Source organism: Lygodium microphyllum, chromosome 15, assembly GCF_053477565.2.
Source record: "Lygodium microphyllum isolate KBCC chromosome 15, Lygodium_microphyllum_v1.1.10, whole genome shotgun sequence".
Classification (NCBI taxonomy): Eukaryota; Viridiplantae; Streptophyta; class Polypodiopsida; order Schizaeales; family Lygodiaceae; genus Lygodium; species Lygodium microphyllum.
In genome coordinates, this window is record NC_141149.1 from 26,895,049 (window position 1) to 26,915,557 (window position 20,509).

The window sequence follows — 20,509 nt, forward strand, 5'->3', positions numbered from 1 at the left end:
CCCCCTCGAAAATGGTGTCCTCTAACCCTCCTACTATTCTTGTTGCTTATTGTTCATGGTTTCTCTTCTATACTTAAAGTGCATGATTATGAAAACTCAAGTGTGTGAGTTGCATGAAATATTGACTAGCCTAGTACATGAAATATTGTTACACGAAATCTTGCAAATACGGGATGATTGCATGGGAGTCAAGGGGACAAATAGAATGGAATCTGCATGGATTGACGCACATGAAATGATAAAGTTTCCATAAAATTTTACGTAAATTGATAGACCTTCGCGTAGAGCAATTCCTAAATTAACCAATAAAAATCACAATTTGCATCTGCATAAAAATTAAACACATGGAATGTTAGTTTCCGTTCATAGGATTCAATTGCACCGATGGATAAAAACCTAGACCTTCATGAGATCTGGTGCATTAGGAATAAGTATAATTGCCTATGAATTGTTTTATCGATCTTGCTATGGACTGTCGCAAATGGATACACTCCTAGCTTAATTGAAGCTGGTGACCTAACCCTAAATGGATTGTTGACCCAAGTTATGCTTGGTTGTTTAAAAAGGTTGTAAATCCCTTGAGCAAGTGTTTTGATACATCCAAGTTAAATTTTGGTTGTGCATGCAATGGGATTGTGATGCCTTGAAGCAAGAGGTTGTGCATTCAACTGTTTGTTAATGTGGTTTTGGATGTTAACCCAAGTAGGGTGTGGTTGATGATTTCATGGCCGGGTCTGTGATGATTGATTGCCATGGGAACAAAAGGATGTTTTTCTAGTTAAAGGATGCTAGGCTGGTTGTTCCAGCTTGATTATTCCCGAAAGGATACTTAAGGATTGGTTGTGGTTTTGGATGAATATCCAAGTGATTATATTTTCATGGCGGGAATTGTAATGATAAATTGCCATGGGAACAAAAGGGATGTTTTCCCTAGTAAATGTTATTAGGCTGGTTGCTTGAGCTGTGGTTGATTTCCTAAAGGGTTAATTAAGGAAGGATGGCGCTAGCTACCCCCCGGGAACCACCAAACCCTAACCAAGGGGGTTATGAAATTGTGTCGAGAATGTGGACCGAACCCACAGCGAGAGGTCTCTCCATGGAAATTACTTGGTATAGGAGGACGCTTGGGTACTAGTGGGGGCTCTGGCCGTAAATCCCGATGCCTCCGGACCCTACACAAGTGTTCTACATGACTTGAGATGGGATCTCGAGGCCTTGATACTAGTTACAAGGCGGAATCTTGGTAGGATAAACCTTCGGGTTTTATTGCCGGGAGACGGAATGATTTTTCTGTGGAGGGAGAAAGGAACACTTAATTCTCCTGTATGGGCGGGAGACAAACATTAATCTGAAGATAAGTTAAGGAAGTGTTTGATCTTGTTATCTTGTCTTCTTGTCAGTGCCCTAAATTACGTAAACGAACCTGTGATTAACGGGTTAATTAAGGAAGCTACTTTTATGTTTCAAATATAATGTGGTAGGTAATTAGATAACTAAAACAACCCCTGTGGGAAGTGTGGTGGATGTGACCAATGGGTCTATCCTACGGAAGGGTGGTCTCGGTTAGCCGAGAGCTTTTCTCAATGGAATTTATTTGAAGCGAACGTTAGTTAGACAAGGACCTTGGAACTTGTAAGTTGAAACCTTGATTCATACTGTTTTAGGGGACCGGAATGGAACTATGCCCTATGGGCAGAGAGGTTGAGCGATGCCTCCCTCTCGTTTCCCATTCTCTTTGAACCAAGTGTGGTATGAGTTTGCTTGGGTCCAGTTGTATCTACGCAAAGTGGAGCGGCTGTTGATGACTGACGCTAGAAGGTTGTTAGGAAGACTTGACTGCTAGGAACCCGGACTTCAGGTCGATCCTAGTGGGAACGGCCGGATAAGTTCTGTTGCGAGGCAGACTCGAGAGACCCTAGTTGGCAAACCCCATGTCATTCCTTGCGAGTGCCATGCAGCGTCTTCTAGATTGATCTCTCGATGGGCTGCTAAGACGTGTCCCGCAATTTGAGGAGTGGACACATTACAATAGAAGTTTCCCATGGTTCCTTTTTAAATTGCACAAAGAGAGAAATCCAAATGCACTTGCCTCGTTATTTAGTTCTATAGATGGATACTTATTTGTTAGGCCTTTCATAGGCTACAGCAAGTTAAACATACAGGCTGAGATGTGAGCAAACCATGTTCTCCTTCTTTTACCTTAAACATCTAGTCTCCTGCCCATTATTGGGGTATTTGTAATGTACGACCAAAAGCCACCAGGACATTGATAAGGAGACTTTAGAGCACATGGAAAAGAAAATCTGTAAGAGATGAAGGCAAGAAGTAGTAGAAATCCAAGAGACAAACAAAATCCAATTATAGAGTATATTTATCATGTAAGAGCTTGTGGTGGTCAATCCCTATACAATAGATACATCCACATAAAGACCATAAAATCGAGGCTATGGCTTAGTGAAAAACCAATTTAATTTAGCTCGTATGATTTAATGTTTTCCATACATGAGATCAAGCATCAAACAATATGTTTGAGGCTCAAAAACATGCCTAAACATGCATTAGAATAGTTCGGTATGTAGCCCACATAGACCCCCTATCAATTACACCTCGTTGTTGTAGGTGCCTAATTCTGCCCCCAATTTGCGTGCAAAAAGTGGGTGCGTAGCTTAGAGTATTTAGACAGTCAAAGCACTCCAAAATCTAATCGAGGCTCACTAGTTTGGCCACATTGTTGTCAAAGAACAAGTGCTTGACACTTTGCATACAAAGGGAGGTTTAAAATCAACTCCAGCTTCATGATATAGATGACCATATATGGTATAAATTCAGCATAGACATCGATAGAGCAATCCCATAGGCATAGAAGGAAAATATTGTCTCTATCAGATTTCTTGTAAGTTTTCAATTGCTGGGAATAGAACGACACGACACTGTGTGGAGAAGCTACATCTTTGTGTATTTGCTTGTTTAGAAAAGGGCCCATGAGAAGCCTCGCTTGGACCTTTAAAAATTATTAGCTAGGCCACTATGTTTTCCAGTTCATCGTGTATTTCCTCAAATGCCCTTGTGATCGAATGACTTAAAAATACTTCCTCGTTTAAGAATTCGTACTTTTAGACCACTCTTTGTTGTCCATGTATTTCAACATCAGATGAGCTGTCGTTTGCTGCAGAAGAGCAAGTAAGTCTTTGGGAGGGAGTGTGAGCTTTCTGGAGGTGCGGGGCGTGTATATTCTAGCAGATTTGCAATTGCAATGTCAGAGTCAGGGACATCACCGGAGGTCTCACATGAAGATCAGGATGAAGAGCAGCACAGTGACGATGAGCAGGTGGAGCAGGAGCCCCTTCACATTGCAGACGACGAACCTGAAGATGCCGCAGCAGAAGAAGTTGAAGCTGAAGAGGACGTCGAAGTGGAGGAGAAGGCGCACGGCCAAGAAGGCCTTGATCTAGACATGGCCGATGAAGATGGCATCGGCTATCAGGACGAACCAGATAATGAGCCGGATGGTAAGCTTGCTGAAGGGGATGAAGAAGTTTACATGGGAGATGAAAATGATCCAAAACCAGGCGATGGTAAAGAAGCTGCTGCCTCGCAAGAGGAGGAGAGTCCTTCTGAACAAAAGGAAGAGAGGGAGGACAAAGGTGCAGAGAAGAAGGAAGATCCCTTCTCTCTTCCTCCCCATGGTTCCGAAGTTTTCGTCGGGGGGATTACCAGGGATACAGTGGAAGACGATTTGAAAGAAATGTGTTCATCTTGCGGTGAGATCTTTGAGGTCAGTTTTGCTCTTCAAGCTGCCATGATTGCTACGTTTCTCGACATATAAAGAAAAAAAATATCATTTTCCTTCTCTCAATAGAAATGAGAGGGTGGAAATGGTTCAAATTTTTGATTTAAAAACAGTTTTCAATTTTCTGGTTGCATTTACTGGCTCCGGAAAATCACTTAGTTTATTATATATCAGGATTAGGCACCTAATACATACCTTTGCCATATGTTTCGTGGATTATTCAGTAGACCAGTTGGAAATGTTCTCTCAGCAACAGTTTGTGCAATATCTGCAACTTGTGCAGGTCCGTATCATGAGGGACAAGGACAAAGGTGAGAACAAGGGTTTTGCCTTTGTGACCTTCGCAAACAAGGAAAGTGCAGATAAGGCAATTGAAACATTGAATGAACACGAACTGAAGGTAAAATTTGATACGCAGTGTTCTCCATTAGTATCTCTAGCCATAACAGGGCTGATCTCAGTATTGCAGGTTTGCTGGTTTGTAGGGAAGGAAACTTCGCTTTTCAGCATCACAGTCAAAAAATAAACTTTTCGTAGGCAATATTCCTAAAGTTTGGGACAAGGATGAACTTCAAAACACTCTAGCAGAAAGGGGATCAGGAATAGTAAACATTGAGTTACTGAAGGTATGTGACAACCCAGGCCTGTCAGTACTATTTATATTGCACTTGGCGTGTTGTGTGCAGTAATATGAACCTTGGCCAGATATCTAGACTGTGCATTGATTTTATGTGTATAGGAAAAATTAAAGTCTGCTACACGTAGCTTTTCATAACGGTTCATATAATTACTGAGCTAGAGCTACTAATACGATAAGTACTGTAGCTGCAGCTATGTTCACGATAAGTATCTAGCTGCAGATAAGCAAGTTCTGCTTTGTGTCAGTTATCTGGTTATATAACTAGACTACTGTAGTCTGTGACCACCAGACTTACTGGGTAGTCTTGGTATCAGCTAAGTAAGGGGACATTATGTGCTTCTTTCATAAGTGCAATTGATGTGGAAACCAGTTCTGGCTGCCCATGGTGGGGCTAATACATTCTTCCAGTTGAACAATATAAACACTCAGCCCCAGGAATCCATATTATTAAGAAATCTCTATAGTAAAGAAAGAATAGCTGGAACTACTGCTGTATTCTTTATTGCAAACCTCAATAAATGCAGCTGTGCACGTGCGAGACTGTTTCATGCATACCAAATAGTCAAAAGCAAAAATTAAGGTCTATTCTGGGTGAAAGCCCGGCCTTCTTCCTCACATGCAAGTTAAATTTGATGACAACAGTAAGTAGGGAACAGCTAGATCAGGTAATCACTCCAGCCTTATTGCAGATGTTTTTAAACTCCTGCACTATTCAAAATAGACTAGGGTCTGCACAACTTTTGAATTGCTTGACTTGCTTTATCTTGCCATGTTGGTTTTTGAGGTTGTGTCTTCTGTTGTTTGTATAAATTCTTAACATTTGGAATTTGGACAATTGTGTATTTCTGCATTTAGCAGTTCATGGTAAAACTATCAATGTGATCAAAGTAATGTAATCACTATTATGTGTTTGAGTATTTTGTTTGTTTATAACTTTTCATGTCCCTTGATTTTTTCTCACAGCATCTTCCAGGTGGCACCACTGGTGGAGATTGTGCCCCGAATTTGGAGAGCATCTATTTAAATGGTCCCTGTTGTTGCTCGGCTGTGCCAATCATAGAAATTACCTTGCTAGCTTTGAATATCCAGAATTTCCAAATCCAATCCACATCTTGCAGCATCCAAGCTTCTGTATCATCACTTAGATGAAATCCTCTATGCATGTTTTTCTTCATTACCTTTCCAGTCAATTGATCGCATTGAATCCTTCTCTATACAATCTTTTATCAGAGTACCTGATTTCTTTGAAACTGTTTTTCCTTCAAGGTTCTCCATAATCAAGGCAACATAGCATTTATCACTGCCCTTTACCGTTTCTATCACCAGACCTGTAAGTAGTGGCTGTCCAGCAGTTCTGGTGATGATACCTTCATTGTTAAAATATACAATCATTTACAGCAAATGGCACCCTGAATACAGCGGAGGGGAAGGTGTCAAGGCAAGCCATCATTATCAAAAGTCCAGTCATGGCAACAGAGTTCTGAGACAGAAGTTGCGTTTCTGCTGCGATGAATACAGGAGACTCGAATCTGATTTATCCTTACCTTATGCGGTAGGTTCCAATCTATTTTGGATACAGGGAAAATCAGAAATATTTCGAGTCTGCGGGAAATTTTTTATCTGGCCATGGTCTCAGGGAACTTGTGTTGGATATTGAACATATGGGATGCTGTTTATCGCTTCTTAATTGCTTGCAAAGAGTTCTTATTGCTGCTTCTTAATTGGCTTGCAAAGAGTTCATATTGTGGGCTGTGACATGACATTGCATACTCTGGGTCCTGTTTATGCTAACATGCCTAGTTTGGCATGCCTATTAGGAATTTCTTCCCATCATCAAGCTACAACTGCCTGGCTTGTTTCAGAGGGTTCTTCCTAAATTTCCTCCTCAAAGATGTCATCTGTCAGTTCCTTCAGATTTCAGAAGGCAATTCCCATTGTCATGCCAAGTCTTGAACTTAGCATGCTCTCAAGTTACGTTTCTTGAATTCCTTTGCCAGAATCCAATTAATCACCAATATTAGCCTAAAGTGGCTTTCCCCCAAATTTCCATCATCAGAGTCTTCATGCTAGTGCTATCCATAAACGATCATTTAGCTTCTCTCTCTTCCTTTCAAGGAAGCTCCTGTAGCATTTTCCTCTGATGTCCTTTCTTATCCTAGGTTGCCATATGGCAACTCACTTGATGAGCACCTTCTCCAGGTTTGTTGTATGTGGTGCACCATGAACTCTCTGTGTGTTAAATCCTGTTGCATGCTTGCTTATGTCTGTGTATCAATTTTAATCATCTCATGCATGAGATGAAATGAATAATGATATTACTCCTTACAAGGGATTGCTTGTTTAGTAATCTGAGAGCAATTGTTGCACTAATTATTTGATTGTGAAATTTGTCAACCTTGTGAAATAATAAAGTAAGTGTTGTGACTCATGAAAAGTTTTTATGGCATATTGATTGTATTGCTTGTACTGCTTGTATAACCATAGAAGCTAAACCAGGATATCACCACACTGTGGTCTGAATCACCACCTTCCATGTAGAACGTTTTTATTACTTAATTGAATCAAGAGAGCTCCATCTTTTTGACACACTAAAGCACTGTCTAATGAGGTGTCAAATTTTGTGTGCATTGGTTAACTGGATGGTGCAAGCCATACAAGGACACTGACTGACTCTAGAAAGTTGCATACATATGCAGTTTGTAAACTAGTGCAAGGAACGGGAACCAAATCTGCCACTGACATGGGTTTTGGTGCTAGATTAAATGAACAGTGTGAGTGGAATGTTAACTAATGAGCACAGTGTGGTCCATGAATTTGAATTAGCTACACCATTTCATGCTCTTAGAACTTCAAGGTGATGGCTGAAGGTGATGGGTACACTAGTTCTAAGCTAGTTTGTCTGCATGGCTGGGAGAATAAAAATGGCTAAGTGTTTGGACTGTTTTTAAGCATGTGGATATGTGTAAATGTGATGGAGTGATTCAACTCTAAACATTAAGATGCTCTATCATGTTGAGCCGTCTAAATCTGGGAGTTGGTCTAATACGAGTAAGAAATGTATCGTTCTAAATGCTCCATTTAGCAGTCTTCATGTGGACACTAGAATTTATATTAATATCTGCTGTACTTAGAAAGAAAAGTGGCACTCTCAATCCTAGCCATTGTTAGCATGAACCTTTTGAATGCCATAGGTGCCTCCTAACTTGCAGTTTAGGTTCTGGTAGGAAATGTAAGGTACCTGCGTGGTAGCAAATGCAAGCTACCTGCTGATGTATACTTAGTGCACAGCAAATCTGTTAGGACTCTATATACTGCATCCTCGCTTCACCATGAGATGCAGATATGGAGAGAGATGAGCTAGGATGATGCCTTTTCTCTTATATATAGGCTTCCATCAATATACTCTAGCAGTTGCTCATGTGATTCTGCTAGAGCTTTTATATGTATTCAGGTTAATGCCCAGGAGCTCTGTGTAGATTTCTTTGTCACCAGGTTAGTGGGTTGTCTAGTTTGGGGTTTTAGAAAGGATGAGCATGGGTGCTGCATGTTTGAGCTCCCACCAATGCACTTCCAAGACTCAAGTTCATTGGGATCTCTTTGACCCCTTCACATTGCAGCTTCCAACATCACATACATGACATTGACACTCGAATTGATCAATGGAGTGAATACGTGCAAAATAGTAAGAAGTCAAGTGAGTTGTAACAAGTTTCTACTCAAATTCTATACTTTTGTGTACAAGGAGAGAGTGCAAGCAATCGACCAACTGTTTGATTGCACCTGCCTGACTTCATTTTTGTCAGCTGCCATAAGGCAAACTGGTATTGTTGCCACGACTGTTGACCAATCCACCTAGTTCTGGTGCCAGGTTATACTATATAGCAAGTTCCCAATATTTCCAATCCAAAGTCTCCTAGTATATGCTCTCCAAGGCCAAATGGCATAGCTAACACTTCTTGGCTTCTAACCCTTTGTCTTCTGGTCTGTCCAAACACTCTTCTCTAGCATATTCAATGCCTTTAGTTGAATGTTTCACATGTTGTGTGAAGCATTTTGTTGAGTGTTAGGGTCAACATGCTACATCTTCTGTTTGGCAGGCTGGACTTGCCAATAGGATTAATCTCAAGACCAAGCTATAACTAGCTCTCTATGGTAAATTCCTTGAACATAAAGGATCACAATGCACATCGTGTAAATGAAGGAAATCCAAGATGAGCTTGTATCCCTTGATTAGCAAGGTGCATTAAATGACAACTCTTTTGTTACATTTACTTCTTTGAAATACATGGTCTTTTGACTTCTCATTTGTGATACTAACACCTACACGGAGATATTCCCTATGGCACTTGAGCAAGATGCATGGCCTCAAGAGACGCAGTCAAGTGGAGCAAGATTCACTAGCCCTGCTTCAATGGTTGGCACACCATTAGAAAAGGACAAAAGAAGAAGAAGAAGAAAGGGAAGAAAATCAAATCGAAGTCTTCTTCTCACTTTAAATGTACCTAATGTCAATCTGATGGTCAAAGATGGCGCAAAGGCACTTGGGAATGAAAGTTGCCTAGTCAATTTAATTATTGGCTAGACAGATGATTTTTTTGGGTACCAAAATAATTATTAGATTAATTTTGAGTATTTAAAGATTGACAATTAATATTTAATTGATTAGATAATGCTAAAAATGAGATTAGAAAAGCAAGCTATTAGAGAGCAATGAGAGGTTGCTGATGTGATTTGTAGCACTAGAGATCAGTCCTACAGCATGTGATAGTAGTTTGGAGCCTTCTAGAAGCTAGTGATAGCAGCCCATGTCCTTTTGGTGGAGATCATAGCATATAGTGGTCCTAAGTTGTAGGTGACATCTTCCATGCTGTTTGATAGGGTGACAGCAGTAAATGACTGATCTTCTATAGTTCTTTGCGAAGAAAGTTTGAAGTTTCTCTCTCCTCAGCATTCTCTTTCATCTCCCAACCTTTCTACAGCCTTGTTCCGAAGATTACAACATTGAGATCACCAAAGGCTGAGAAATTTCAGATTTCTCTGTTGTAGATTCTAATTTGTAGCAGAAATTAGGGTTAGTAGCAGCCTTGAGAAGCATGCTAGAAATTGGAAGCTCCAAGAATTGGATTCAACAAGGCTAAAGCTGTTTTGAGTCAAATTCAAGTGGAGGGACCAACAAATCATTGAATTTGGAGCATTTTCCATCTCCATCAAAGTGAGTGAAGGCCCAAATGACTATATGAATCAAGGTGCAAATCAGATTGAAGACTTGCTGGTCATTTTGGACAGCAAGGGGAGTTGGAATACCGAAAGGGATTGGAAAAATCCCATCATACATCAATTTTTCTTAATTAAGTTAAAGAAATGCCGAAAGGGTTGTCAGTTTTGGGGCCAATAAGGTATCCGTTGTCCAAGATTGAGTTAATTTGCATTTCTTAGTTTTTTAATAAATGTTGTTGCTGTAACTATGTTGTGATCGAGGAATTACCACCCATCCATAGAAGGAAGGTTGGTTTTAGGAAGGATGAATGGATGGTGTATGGGAGGGAGCTATTCTTGTCCTGCAGCTTGATCGGCTCAGAAACTCTCGGTCTTTGCATTGATCCTTGTGATCCATTTTGACTACGATGATGTGTGTGATGATGCTTGGTAATCTTTGTGAGGATCCACATCATAACGGTCAGAATACCAGTTTTTACGGTCTTAATTGTCACTTTTGTGGTCCTTATAGTCTTCAACAAAATCCTTGTCTATCCCATCTTGCTAGTCATTGGTCTGCTATGATTATTCTTAAAAAAACCAGCAAAAAATCGATAAAAGAGACCTCATTTTGATGTGGATTGCCTTTGGGAGTGGAAAGTGTCAAAAGATGACGTACCGGCGAGACAGTGGGGTTGGCGGGGAGGAACACGGAGTGAACTCGGCAAACATGGAGAGGAGAAGAGAAGAGAAAAGAAACTTTGATGAATGGAATGATGAAGTTTTGATTCATGGAGTGAATGTGATACAAGGGAACAAGGGTGCCATAGCACAAGGAAGATGATGAAGACACCTACGAACCATGAACCACAATGTCCTCCTGAAGGAGTGTGAGGGTAGTGGAGAGGCTAGAGAGAAGAGGTGACGGATTGAATGAATTAGCCATGAGGAATGAATGAGAGAGTGGCCTATAAATAGGCAAAGTCAATCTAGGATGGCCCCTCTTTTTGGGGCTGCAAACCCTAAGTGCAAAACACAGAAACACAAAAACGCAAACTGTAGGTGAAGGGTTTCTCAACACACCCTCTCAGGCCCAAAAAGGGAAACAAGAGAAGAGTGAGGTGGAGATGCAATGCTACATGGTGAAGAATGCTCATGCAGCAGGTGCTATTTAGATAGTGTTCCTCGTGGAAAAATTGTTCACTTGCCCAAGCGCCCTAGTACAAAGATGATGAAAACATGCAATGTATAGGAGGAATATCGGACTTTGTGTGGTGCTGAGAACCATAAGAATATGCCCGTACTCGATCTCAGGAGGTGGCTCCATGCTAACCAAGTGACCAAGGCAAGAAGAGAAGAGGAGAAAGAAGATATAGAGGATCCTTAAGATCCAAGATTTCCACCGGAAAGGGAATTTGCAGTAAAGAATAGTAGACAAAGTGAATTGGAGAACCCGAAACTCAACCTCGGGAGAGAAGCCACTAGCTCCGTGCATCCATGTTGAAAGGAATATGAAGGCCTCGTCACCAAGTCGTGGTTGAACCTCCGAGGTCTCGATCTAGGTGGTACCTGAAGATCCCGGGTATCAGTAGAAGAGATGACTGGTTGAAGACAGCCACCCCACCCCAAGAAAGTAGAGGATAGGTGAAAAACTTCACGTGGAGTAGGTTTCCCCTATGAGGTGGGAGGTGGAGGGGCCCCTGTTGAAGTCAAAGAAGAAGTAGATGTCCCCTCTAAGGGCAAAGAAATAACATTCCTCTCTGAATCCCTCGCTAAAGTAGATAGGGAATCCAAAAACTCATGGATCACGGACTTCGAAATGTCTGATGACGAAAGAAGTGCCGCTAGTTGTGTATTTAGGGTGCCAAAGAGCTCCCAGAGGTAGCCTCTCGAACTTGAGTAGTCGAGGGTGGGGCTCAAAATGAGCAAGAGGTGGGCAACAGTCGCTGTCTCTTAGTGGAGCAAACTGGGTAGCCGAAGAAGAGGAAGGAGTCGAGCAGCCAGTGTCTCTCGAAGAAGCAGACTGACGAGGAGACGGTATCGAACAATCACTGTCTCTTGATGGAGCGGACTGTAAAACTGCGGGCCGTGGTAGCCACTGTACTAAAAAATAGGTGGGAGAAGACTGTTGCTGGCATTGCGACGATCTCCAAGAGGTCGTAGCGCCAATCGATCCTCCATGTGCTTGAAAGGACTTAGTGCGCATCGGATGCGTCTTGTTGCCTTGAGCATAGTACCGTGATAGCCGATGCAGAACGCTTTCTGTAGCCCAAAAAGGAGAGGTGGCACAAGGAGTGCCTAGGGAGCAAAGGTCGAAGTTGGCAAGCATCGGTGGTGTGTCCGGTGATGCCACAGTAGGAGCACCCAGTAGTCTGGTCATCTGTTGGTAAAGAAGCCATGGATACCAGTGTGCCTTGCTGAAGAAGGAAGAGGTCAGCCACCATGAACCACAAACCGCAATGTCCGCCCCAAGGGGTGTGAGGGCAGTGTGAAGCATAAACCGCCATGTCCGCCTCAAGGGGTGGGAGGGTAGTGGAAGGGCTGGAAGTGAGCGGCTAGTGGGAGGAGGATGTGACCAGTAGTAAGAGATTGCAACTAGTAGAAAAATGCAGGTGAGGAGAGAGAGAGGCTAAAAACGCAGGCAATAGGTGAGAGAAAGACTAAAAACGTAGGTAGGACAGCCTACAGGAGAGAGAAAGACTAAAAACGCGGGCATCAGGATTGTGATGACGTGGCAGGTTGTACGGCAACAGGTCTGCACAGGAACAGCAGTTGCCTGGCTGGAATCAGCTCCAAATCGGGTGAAGAGGGTTGCAAATCAGGTGCCAACTGATGGAGATAGCAATGGACAGCTTTTTTGAGATGTCCTCCGCGCACGGGGTGTGGGCAGCAAGCTGAAACACCTGAAATTTGCAAAAACGAGATTTTGATGCAGCGGAAGAAGAAGAGAAGTGGATGCTGAACCCGTCACCAGTCTTTGCCTTCACTGGAGTGGAGGATCTTCTCTGCTAGGTGAGGAGATCCAACTTTGATACCATGTCAAAAGATGACGTACCAGCGAGACAGTAGGGTTGGCGGGGAGGAACACGGAGTGAACTCGGCAAACATGGAGAGGAGAAGAGAAGAGAAGAGAGAAGAAACTCTGATGAATGGAATGATGAAGTTTTGAATCATGGAGTGAATGTGATACAAGGGAACAAGGGTGCCGTAGCACAAGGAAGATGATGAAGACAGCCACAAACCACGAACCACAATGTCCTCTTGAAGTGGTGACGAACTAAATGAATCAGCCGTGAGGAATGAATGAGAGAGTGGCCTATAAATAGGCATAGTCAGTCTAGGATGGTGTCTCTTTTTGGGGCTGCAAATCCTAAACACAAACCCTAAATGCAAAACACAGAAATGCAAAAGCGCAAACTGCAGGTGAAGGGTTTCTCAACAGAAAGTGACCTTTTCCTCGCTGCGTTTTGACATCAGCTGTCTCTTGGAGACAAAAAGACCTGTTGCCTGCTGCAAAAATTTTGTTTTGATGACAAGTGGCCCTTATGGATGAAGGCAACCTGCTGTATGGGAAGAAAGACTGCTGCAGATACCATTTTGATGAGGATATCCTGCTGGATGCTGAATGCTGATGCTTGCGTTTGGAGGAGAGATGACAGCTCCAAGGGCTTCAATATCAAGTCACCAAGCTGCAGGAGGTTAAAAGGCAGCAATTTGAGAGAAAAAACTCTGGGAGATTTAGGGCTCTTTGTGATTGCTTATGGTGATGATACCATGTGAAAGTGCGCAATGGTAGCAAATGGATATGAAGAGAAGAGGGAAACAGATGAAACACAAAATACAGACAAGGGAAACAGTTCGATCTGAATTTAATACAAGGCTGTGAACAGTTAGCCCTTGCACGTGTGTGATTCAGGTTAGTGAGTGTGCTGGTGTTGGCAGAAGTTGAGAATTTTACTGAGGATGCTGAAGAAGAATGATGGCTGGAGGAATGTCTTGGGGAGGCATGCAAGTGGCTACCTATTTATATCTATCATGCGTAAAACAACCGGACCTGACCAGCCAAATATGATATGCTGGTGGCATGTCAAATTGGCTCGCCATGAGAGTAATGCTTCCCAAGCTGCTTATGTTGCTATAATAAAGAATATACTCCACTAGTGTGATGTGAACAGGCTCAAAGTGATAGCGGGTGAAATGATCAATGCCTAGGGTTGATGGTTGGTTTTGATGGGGGTGAGGCCATTACCTTAGAGAAGCTTGTTCTGGTTGCCATCTCGGTTTGTGGGTGGGGGTAAATATAAAACTGTAGGGCTATTACTCCTGTTCCATGTTGGCCTTCTAAGGGACAACTCCTTGTGCTTAGGTGGCAAGGATTGCTTCAACTTGTTGTGGTTGAATTGGTGGATGTGTGGATTTAGGGCTGGTTGGGCTGGCAGGTGTGGGATGGAAAGCTAGGCAGATGAACAAGGGTAGGTCCAAGGAGTCTTGGGGTAGGTCAGAGGTGGGGTCGATAGGGAGAGGTATGTTGTAGAGGGCAGACAGACAAGTCTCTAAAGAAATGGTGGGGTTTGCAGGGAGAAAACACACAGTGCATGGCAAACACTGTGAGAATGAAACTCAAAGACACAACAGAAGAAGAAGAAGAAGAGTGAATGAACATTGAATCATGTTGATACAATGGAGCAAAGCTCTAAGATGACTGCATTTTCTTGGCTGATCCAGCGGCAGCACCTAAAGTGAATTTGCACAATGAAGGGAGCAAAATACAGTTTTCAGCAGGATATTGAATGCTGTAGAAGGAAGGACAGCCAGCTGTAGAGGGAGCGAAATGAAGTCCTCAGGGGCTGTCGGAGTGGAGAAGAGGATGATCAACGACCTAAATCAGATCCGAACAAATGTCAAACATCAGGGCAGCCTGTTGGGATGCAAAATGCTGATATGGCTGATGCAGATGGTCTATTGGCAGCAAAAATGCAGATACTGCTGATGAAAATGGCATCTCCAGGAGCAACGCTGCCAGTCCAAACAGAAACGCAGATGAAGGTTCCAAACAGAAACGCAGATGAAGGTGTGGCAGATGATGCAAACGCAGGTGGGAAGCAGTCCCTGACAGTGTTGCAGGCTTGCTAATAGATGATGGCAGCAGCTAGCTGAAGGAAGAGTGGATCTAATGGAGAGACACGAATGGAAGTGTGTGTAGAGTGTGCTAATGAATGAAGTTTGTGCCCTATTTATACGCAATGGATTGTCTAGGATAGAACCCCAAACTATTAGTGCCTAGTCTTTCTGGGATTGTAGGTGTGAAATCAAATGAGAATCAAGGAAAAGAAATGCACTTAATGAGTGTGATTTCTTGACACCATTCTTAGGCCCAAAAAGATGCCCTGGGAGGAGGGAGTGTGATGATCTATGCTATTATTTGAGTATTCCACCAGAAAGGTTTGTAATGAAGAAAAATAGATAGGATGTTTTGATGATGCCCAAAACTCGACTTGGGGAGAGAAGCCACAAGCCTCATGTCTCCATGCTGGTAAGAATGTGAAGGCCTAGTCATTGAGTCATGGCTAAAACATCCAAGGTCTCGAACTAGGAAGAACTTGCAGATCCTAGGTAAAAACCATGAACAAGGCTTTGGCAAGTTGTAACTTATTGCACAATAGTAGTTTATGCTATAACGCAATTGCTCTATCATTTGGCCATTTCAAAACCATACTTTGTGCAAATATGCAATTGCCAACATTGCAAATAGAAGCAACATCCTCAAGTGCATTCCATAAAGCATATCAATGGTCCACGAGCAAGAAACCCTCATACAGTCTGTTCTACGACAAGCTGTATGTGAGGTGACTCCCGATGTTGTAACAAAAGCCAAACGTATGGGTGGACAAGTGTCACATTAGAGTGACTTAAACCAAAGAGAAAACCATGCATGAAACCACATGCCACGCTAAGCACTATGCTTGACTAGATGTCTTAAGCACCTATAGTGGTTGACAAGATTATGCCCATAGCCATGGTTGCTTCAAAAGACTTAGGCCCTTAGCTATCCCTAGAGATCCATGCTACTTGACAAGACTTACAGTCATGGCCATCCTTAGAGATCCACATTGGTGACACATCTTAAGCATAAAAGCATTCCATTCAAGGTAAACAAACATGCATTTCATACCTTGCACTTTGTATATCAATCAAATACATTGACATGTAACAAAGAGTGGCATGAAGCAACATGTGCACTATTCTTGCCATATACATGTCCACAAGTTTAGTACAAATGATAGGTAAAAAGTATGAAACTCAGTGCCATTGTAAGCATCCATACGCAACTATTTAACAACATATGTAGAGTGTAGAACACTGTCACACCAATCATAGTAGGTCCCAAAGCAGATATACTGTTAGCATACAATGCTTGAGATATACTTAGTGCCATGGTAAGCAGGCCTACACAATTGCATAACAATACATAGTGTCTCTAGAACACCAATCATAATAGGTCCCAAAGCAAATATATTGTCAGCGTACAGTACCTTGGATGAACATAAAGAACACCAAGCGACCACTAGATATTTGAGCATATTTGGCCAAAAGGGTGGAAGCTTCACCTCCCTCTCGAGCAGAAGAAGCAATGCTCCAGATTTGCGCTTTGTTGAGATTGATGAAACTACAACCTAGGCTGGCTCTAATGCCTCGAGGTAAAGCTGCAACAACTAAGTTGACTTTGCTAAGTCACCCTCTTTCATCCACTTTGCATTCAATGGTGCATAGGTATTAAGCTTCATGAATAGACAATGGGAAAACTTCACCTTTAACCTTCCTTTCAATCACTCTTGCATTTGTATCAGCTACACCCATGTTTAGGTTATTAGGTCCAACCCCTAAACTTTGCATTTCATATTGCTTTGCAAGATTTCCCACATGTCCATACAAACCTAATTGCAACCTTGGTTGCATGCTAGTATCCATACACTCCATGTTGCACTAGTGGTTATGCACCACTAAAAATATTACCATGTAATTGCTGCAAACGAGACTGCAAACTAGCAACATAAGTTCCTTGCATGTTAGGATCATCAATGCATTGCCATCCATGGCCTAGAACATTGAATCACCCCCAAAGTAACCTGATGTGCAGATAGTTGTTTCATAGTTGGTTGCCTAAATGCATGCCGAAAATTATTCCCTTGTGCATGTATACTAGCACCATGCCAAGAGCTAGGGATACCAAAATTTTAAATTCATTTTAATTAAAAATCTTCATGAAGTTTAATTAAATCATTAAGTTCATTTCTCATTCGAGTGATAGGTGTCATGCTCTATAGAGTGTGGCTACCTAATTTGTTGTGACATTGGATGGTGTGGTGGTACTATTGTAGTGGTAGCTAAAAGGCGCGAGAGGAAGCACTTAGGTAGTGTGTGTGTCAATCGAGGTGTAATCAGTAGTGTAGTGCAGAGAGAGAGAGTGGAGAGTTGAGAGGTGGGTGTGTATCAGTGTGGTACACACAAAGAATAAAAGAATGTAATTATACTTAGGGTATGATACACTTATACCCGCAAGGGTGTGCTCACATGTCTAAATAAGTATATACACGGGAGTAGCGTAAGGGCCTTTACATCCAACAACCTCCCACTTAAAGGTCCTAAGCGAACCTTTAACCAACTCCAACTAGTCGAATGCAATGCTCATGTTGAGCCTTTGCAAGACTTTTAGTGAGAATATTTGTAGGGTTATCTTGTGTTTTGATCTTAGTCAGTGTGACTAGACCATCATCCAGGACTTATTTGATAAAGTGATACCGCACATCAATATGTTTCGTATGTGTATGAAACATGGCATTCTGAGCCAAGCGTACAACACTCTGGCTATCACATCCAAGTACAAGTGTTTTGTTGGGCAGCCCAAAATCCTTGATCAAATGACAAAGTCAAACAACTTCTTTCGAAGCTTCAATGGTGGAAATATATTCAATCTTAGTGATAGAAAGTGCTACTATCTTTTGCAATTTAGAGCACCAAGAAATCGCGCCACTAGACAAGGTAAATATATACCCGCTAGTAGACTTGCTAGTATCAAAGTCACCTGCTACGTCTGCATCACAATATCCCTGCAGATCTAACGTACTCTTTCCATAGCAAATACATTTTCTTTGTGTGGCCTTAAGGTACCAAAAGATGCATTTGACTGCTTTCCAATGTGCTTTGCTAGGATTTGACATAAACCTGCTCATAACTCCCATTGCATGAGCAATGCCAGGTCTAGTGGCAACCAAAGCATACATGAGTGATCCACAAGCTGAAGCATAAGGAACACCCTTCACAGAGTCGGTTGCCTTATCATCTTTTGGGCAATTTGCTTTGCTAAGCTTAAGGTATGGTGGTAAAGGAACACCAAGTGGCTTAGCATCTACCATAGAGAAAGGATTAAGTACTTCGTTGATGTATTTTTTTGTGAGAGAAATAAGAGCTGTTGCTCTCCATCTCTTGTCACATGCATGCCCAAAATATGTTTAGTTGCATCTAAGTTCTTCATGGAAAGGGTTGAATTGAGCTATTTTTCCAGTGCATTAACCTCGCTTTTATGCTTACTGGCAATAAGCATATCATCCACATAAAGCACAAGTATTATAAGGCTTCCATCATCAGCCTTCTTTATATATAAGCAGTGATATGCATTGCTTCTTTTAAACCCATGTGAGAGCATGAAGGTATCAAACTTTTTATGCCATTGTCTAAGAGCCTGTTTTAAACCATACAAGCTTCTCTTAAGCCTACGCACCGAGTGCTTCTTTCTTGGCATAACAAAGCCTTCTAGCTATTTCATATACAACTTTTTTTCTAAATCACTATGCAGAAATGAAGTTCTAACATCTATTTGATGAAGTTCAAGATCCATAGATGCTACGATAGCAAACAATACCCTTAGAGTGGTCATTTTAACAACAGGTGAAAAGACTTCTTGAAAGTCAATCCCCTCTTTCTGTGTATAGCCCTTAGCCACAAGCCTAGCTTTGTATTTGGGATTGCTATCCACACACTTGATTTTATAGACTCATTTTTGGTACAATGACTCACATGATAATGCCTCTTTATATGTGAGAGGTGCATCTGCATTTGTGAGTAAAATGCAGTCCAAAGAGGGATCAAACCTTTGTATAGGTCTCCTGACACGTGTAGACCTTCTCACCCAATGATTTGTGTTATCAAGTAATGGATCCACATCCAAAGGGATGTCAATGACCTCATTATTTGGCTGTTGAATTGCATTTTTAGGTTGTTGTAATACATGTTCAGTTTGCTATAGTTCATTTTCAGCATGCTGATTTTGTTGCCCAAGTTGATTTTCAGTCTCTTTGCTGCCCAATGCCATGTGGCTCAATGATGGTAGGCTGATTATCATAACCAACATCAAATGGAGCTGATTTTTCAATGGTTGATGATTGTTCAAGTAGCTGATTATGTTGAAATTTCACTTTCTTTTTGTTCAAATCACTAGATGTGGCATTTTAAGAAACTTTGACTCATTAAATACCACATCTCGGCTATGTAGCACCTTTTTCATGCTTGGAACCCAAACTCTATAGCCCATGAAGGTGCCTTTGTGGGATTTCATGTCAAGTTTGGTTTTGCTATCAATAGGTACATGTACATAGCATTCACAACCAAAGATCCTTAAGTGGTCATATGAAGCAGGTTTGCCAAACCAAACCTCTTTAGGGATGCTACTTTCAAGTACTTGATGTGGAGATCGGTTGCAAATATGCACCGCGGTTTTAAGTGCCTCTTCCCCAAACAATTGTGGGAGATTAGCTGTGGACAATATGCATTTAATCTTCTCACATAAAGTGTGATTCATTCACTCAGCCACACCATTAGATGACGGATTATAAGGAGTTGTAATCTCTTGTTTAATCCCATCGACATCACAAAATTTAGTGAATCCTTTAGATACATACTCTCCTCCACACATTGGAATGGACTAAATCCAAGATACATGCCTTACTAGAGGTTCCATGAGAGTATGAATGTTTTTCCAAAACACAGTCATCACAAAAGTCAAGCTTTGAGTTTTTCACATTAACTCTTCCAAGTGAAGAAAGTGCATGTAAACCCTTTTGGCTCATGTGTCCAAGACGCTTGTGCTATAACTCCATGTGTGACTGCACTTGTGTAACTGCAACAAACTTTTCAGGAAGTGCCTTGCAGTGAAGATAATATAGAGTTTCCTTTTTACCGCATCTAGTGACTAGCATAGATCCTTTCTATATCTTTCACATTCCACCGCAAAAGGTAGTGAAGTAACCCTTGTTGTCTAGCTATTCGATAGAAAGCAAGCTTTACTTAGTGCCAGGTATACACCCAACATCATGAAGACTCAATTCTTGACCAATTTCAAGAGCCAGGTGTATGGTGTCCATTCCTTCAATATCACATGCATGGTTATTCCCTAGGTGAACTTTTCCAAGGTTACCTACTGCATAAGAAGAAAAACACTCCAAAGATGGAGTTACATGAAATTAAGCACCACTGTCAACTATCCATGATTGTGACAAACCATCATGAGTAGACAATTAGGCATTTATCACATCCCTTTTAGTGATATACATATCTTCCATTGTCATAGCATGTGGATCTGAAGATGCAATGGGCAAATCAATATCTTTATCTTCTTCTATCTCCTCAATAACATCATTAGATACCACATTTGCCTTTTTTGCTTCTTTAGGGATAGAGATGCCGTCTTTCTCATTCTTTTTGCCTTTTGCATTAGTCTACTTCTTGTGTTCTTGCTTCTTTTCATAGTACTTGCAATTGGGCTTTTTATGCCCTTTGCATCCACACTGATAGCAAGTGACATCTTGCTGTTTTTTCTTGCTTTTGTT

The 20,509-nt window shown here is 41.7% G+C and overlaps 1 protein-coding gene across 1 annotated transcript in view; it reads left to right on the top strand.

The window, feature by feature from the left end:
* The first annotated feature begins 3,105 nt into the window (after positions 1-3,105).
* Positions 3,106-20,509, top strand: part of LOC148024371 (heterogeneous nuclear ribonucleoprotein Q-like) — a 31,181-nt gene continuing 13,777 nt past the window's right edge. Inside the window, exons 1-3 of the mRNA XM_087694001.1 lie at positions 3,106-3,775; positions 4,074-4,190; positions 4,276-4,416. Coding sequence (XP_087550127.1) covers positions 3,254-3,775; positions 4,074-4,190; positions 4,276-4,416 — 780 coding nt within the window. The 5' untranslated portion in view covers positions 3,106-3,253. The remainder of the gene's footprint in view (positions 3,776-4,073; positions 4,191-4,275; positions 4,417-20,509) is intronic.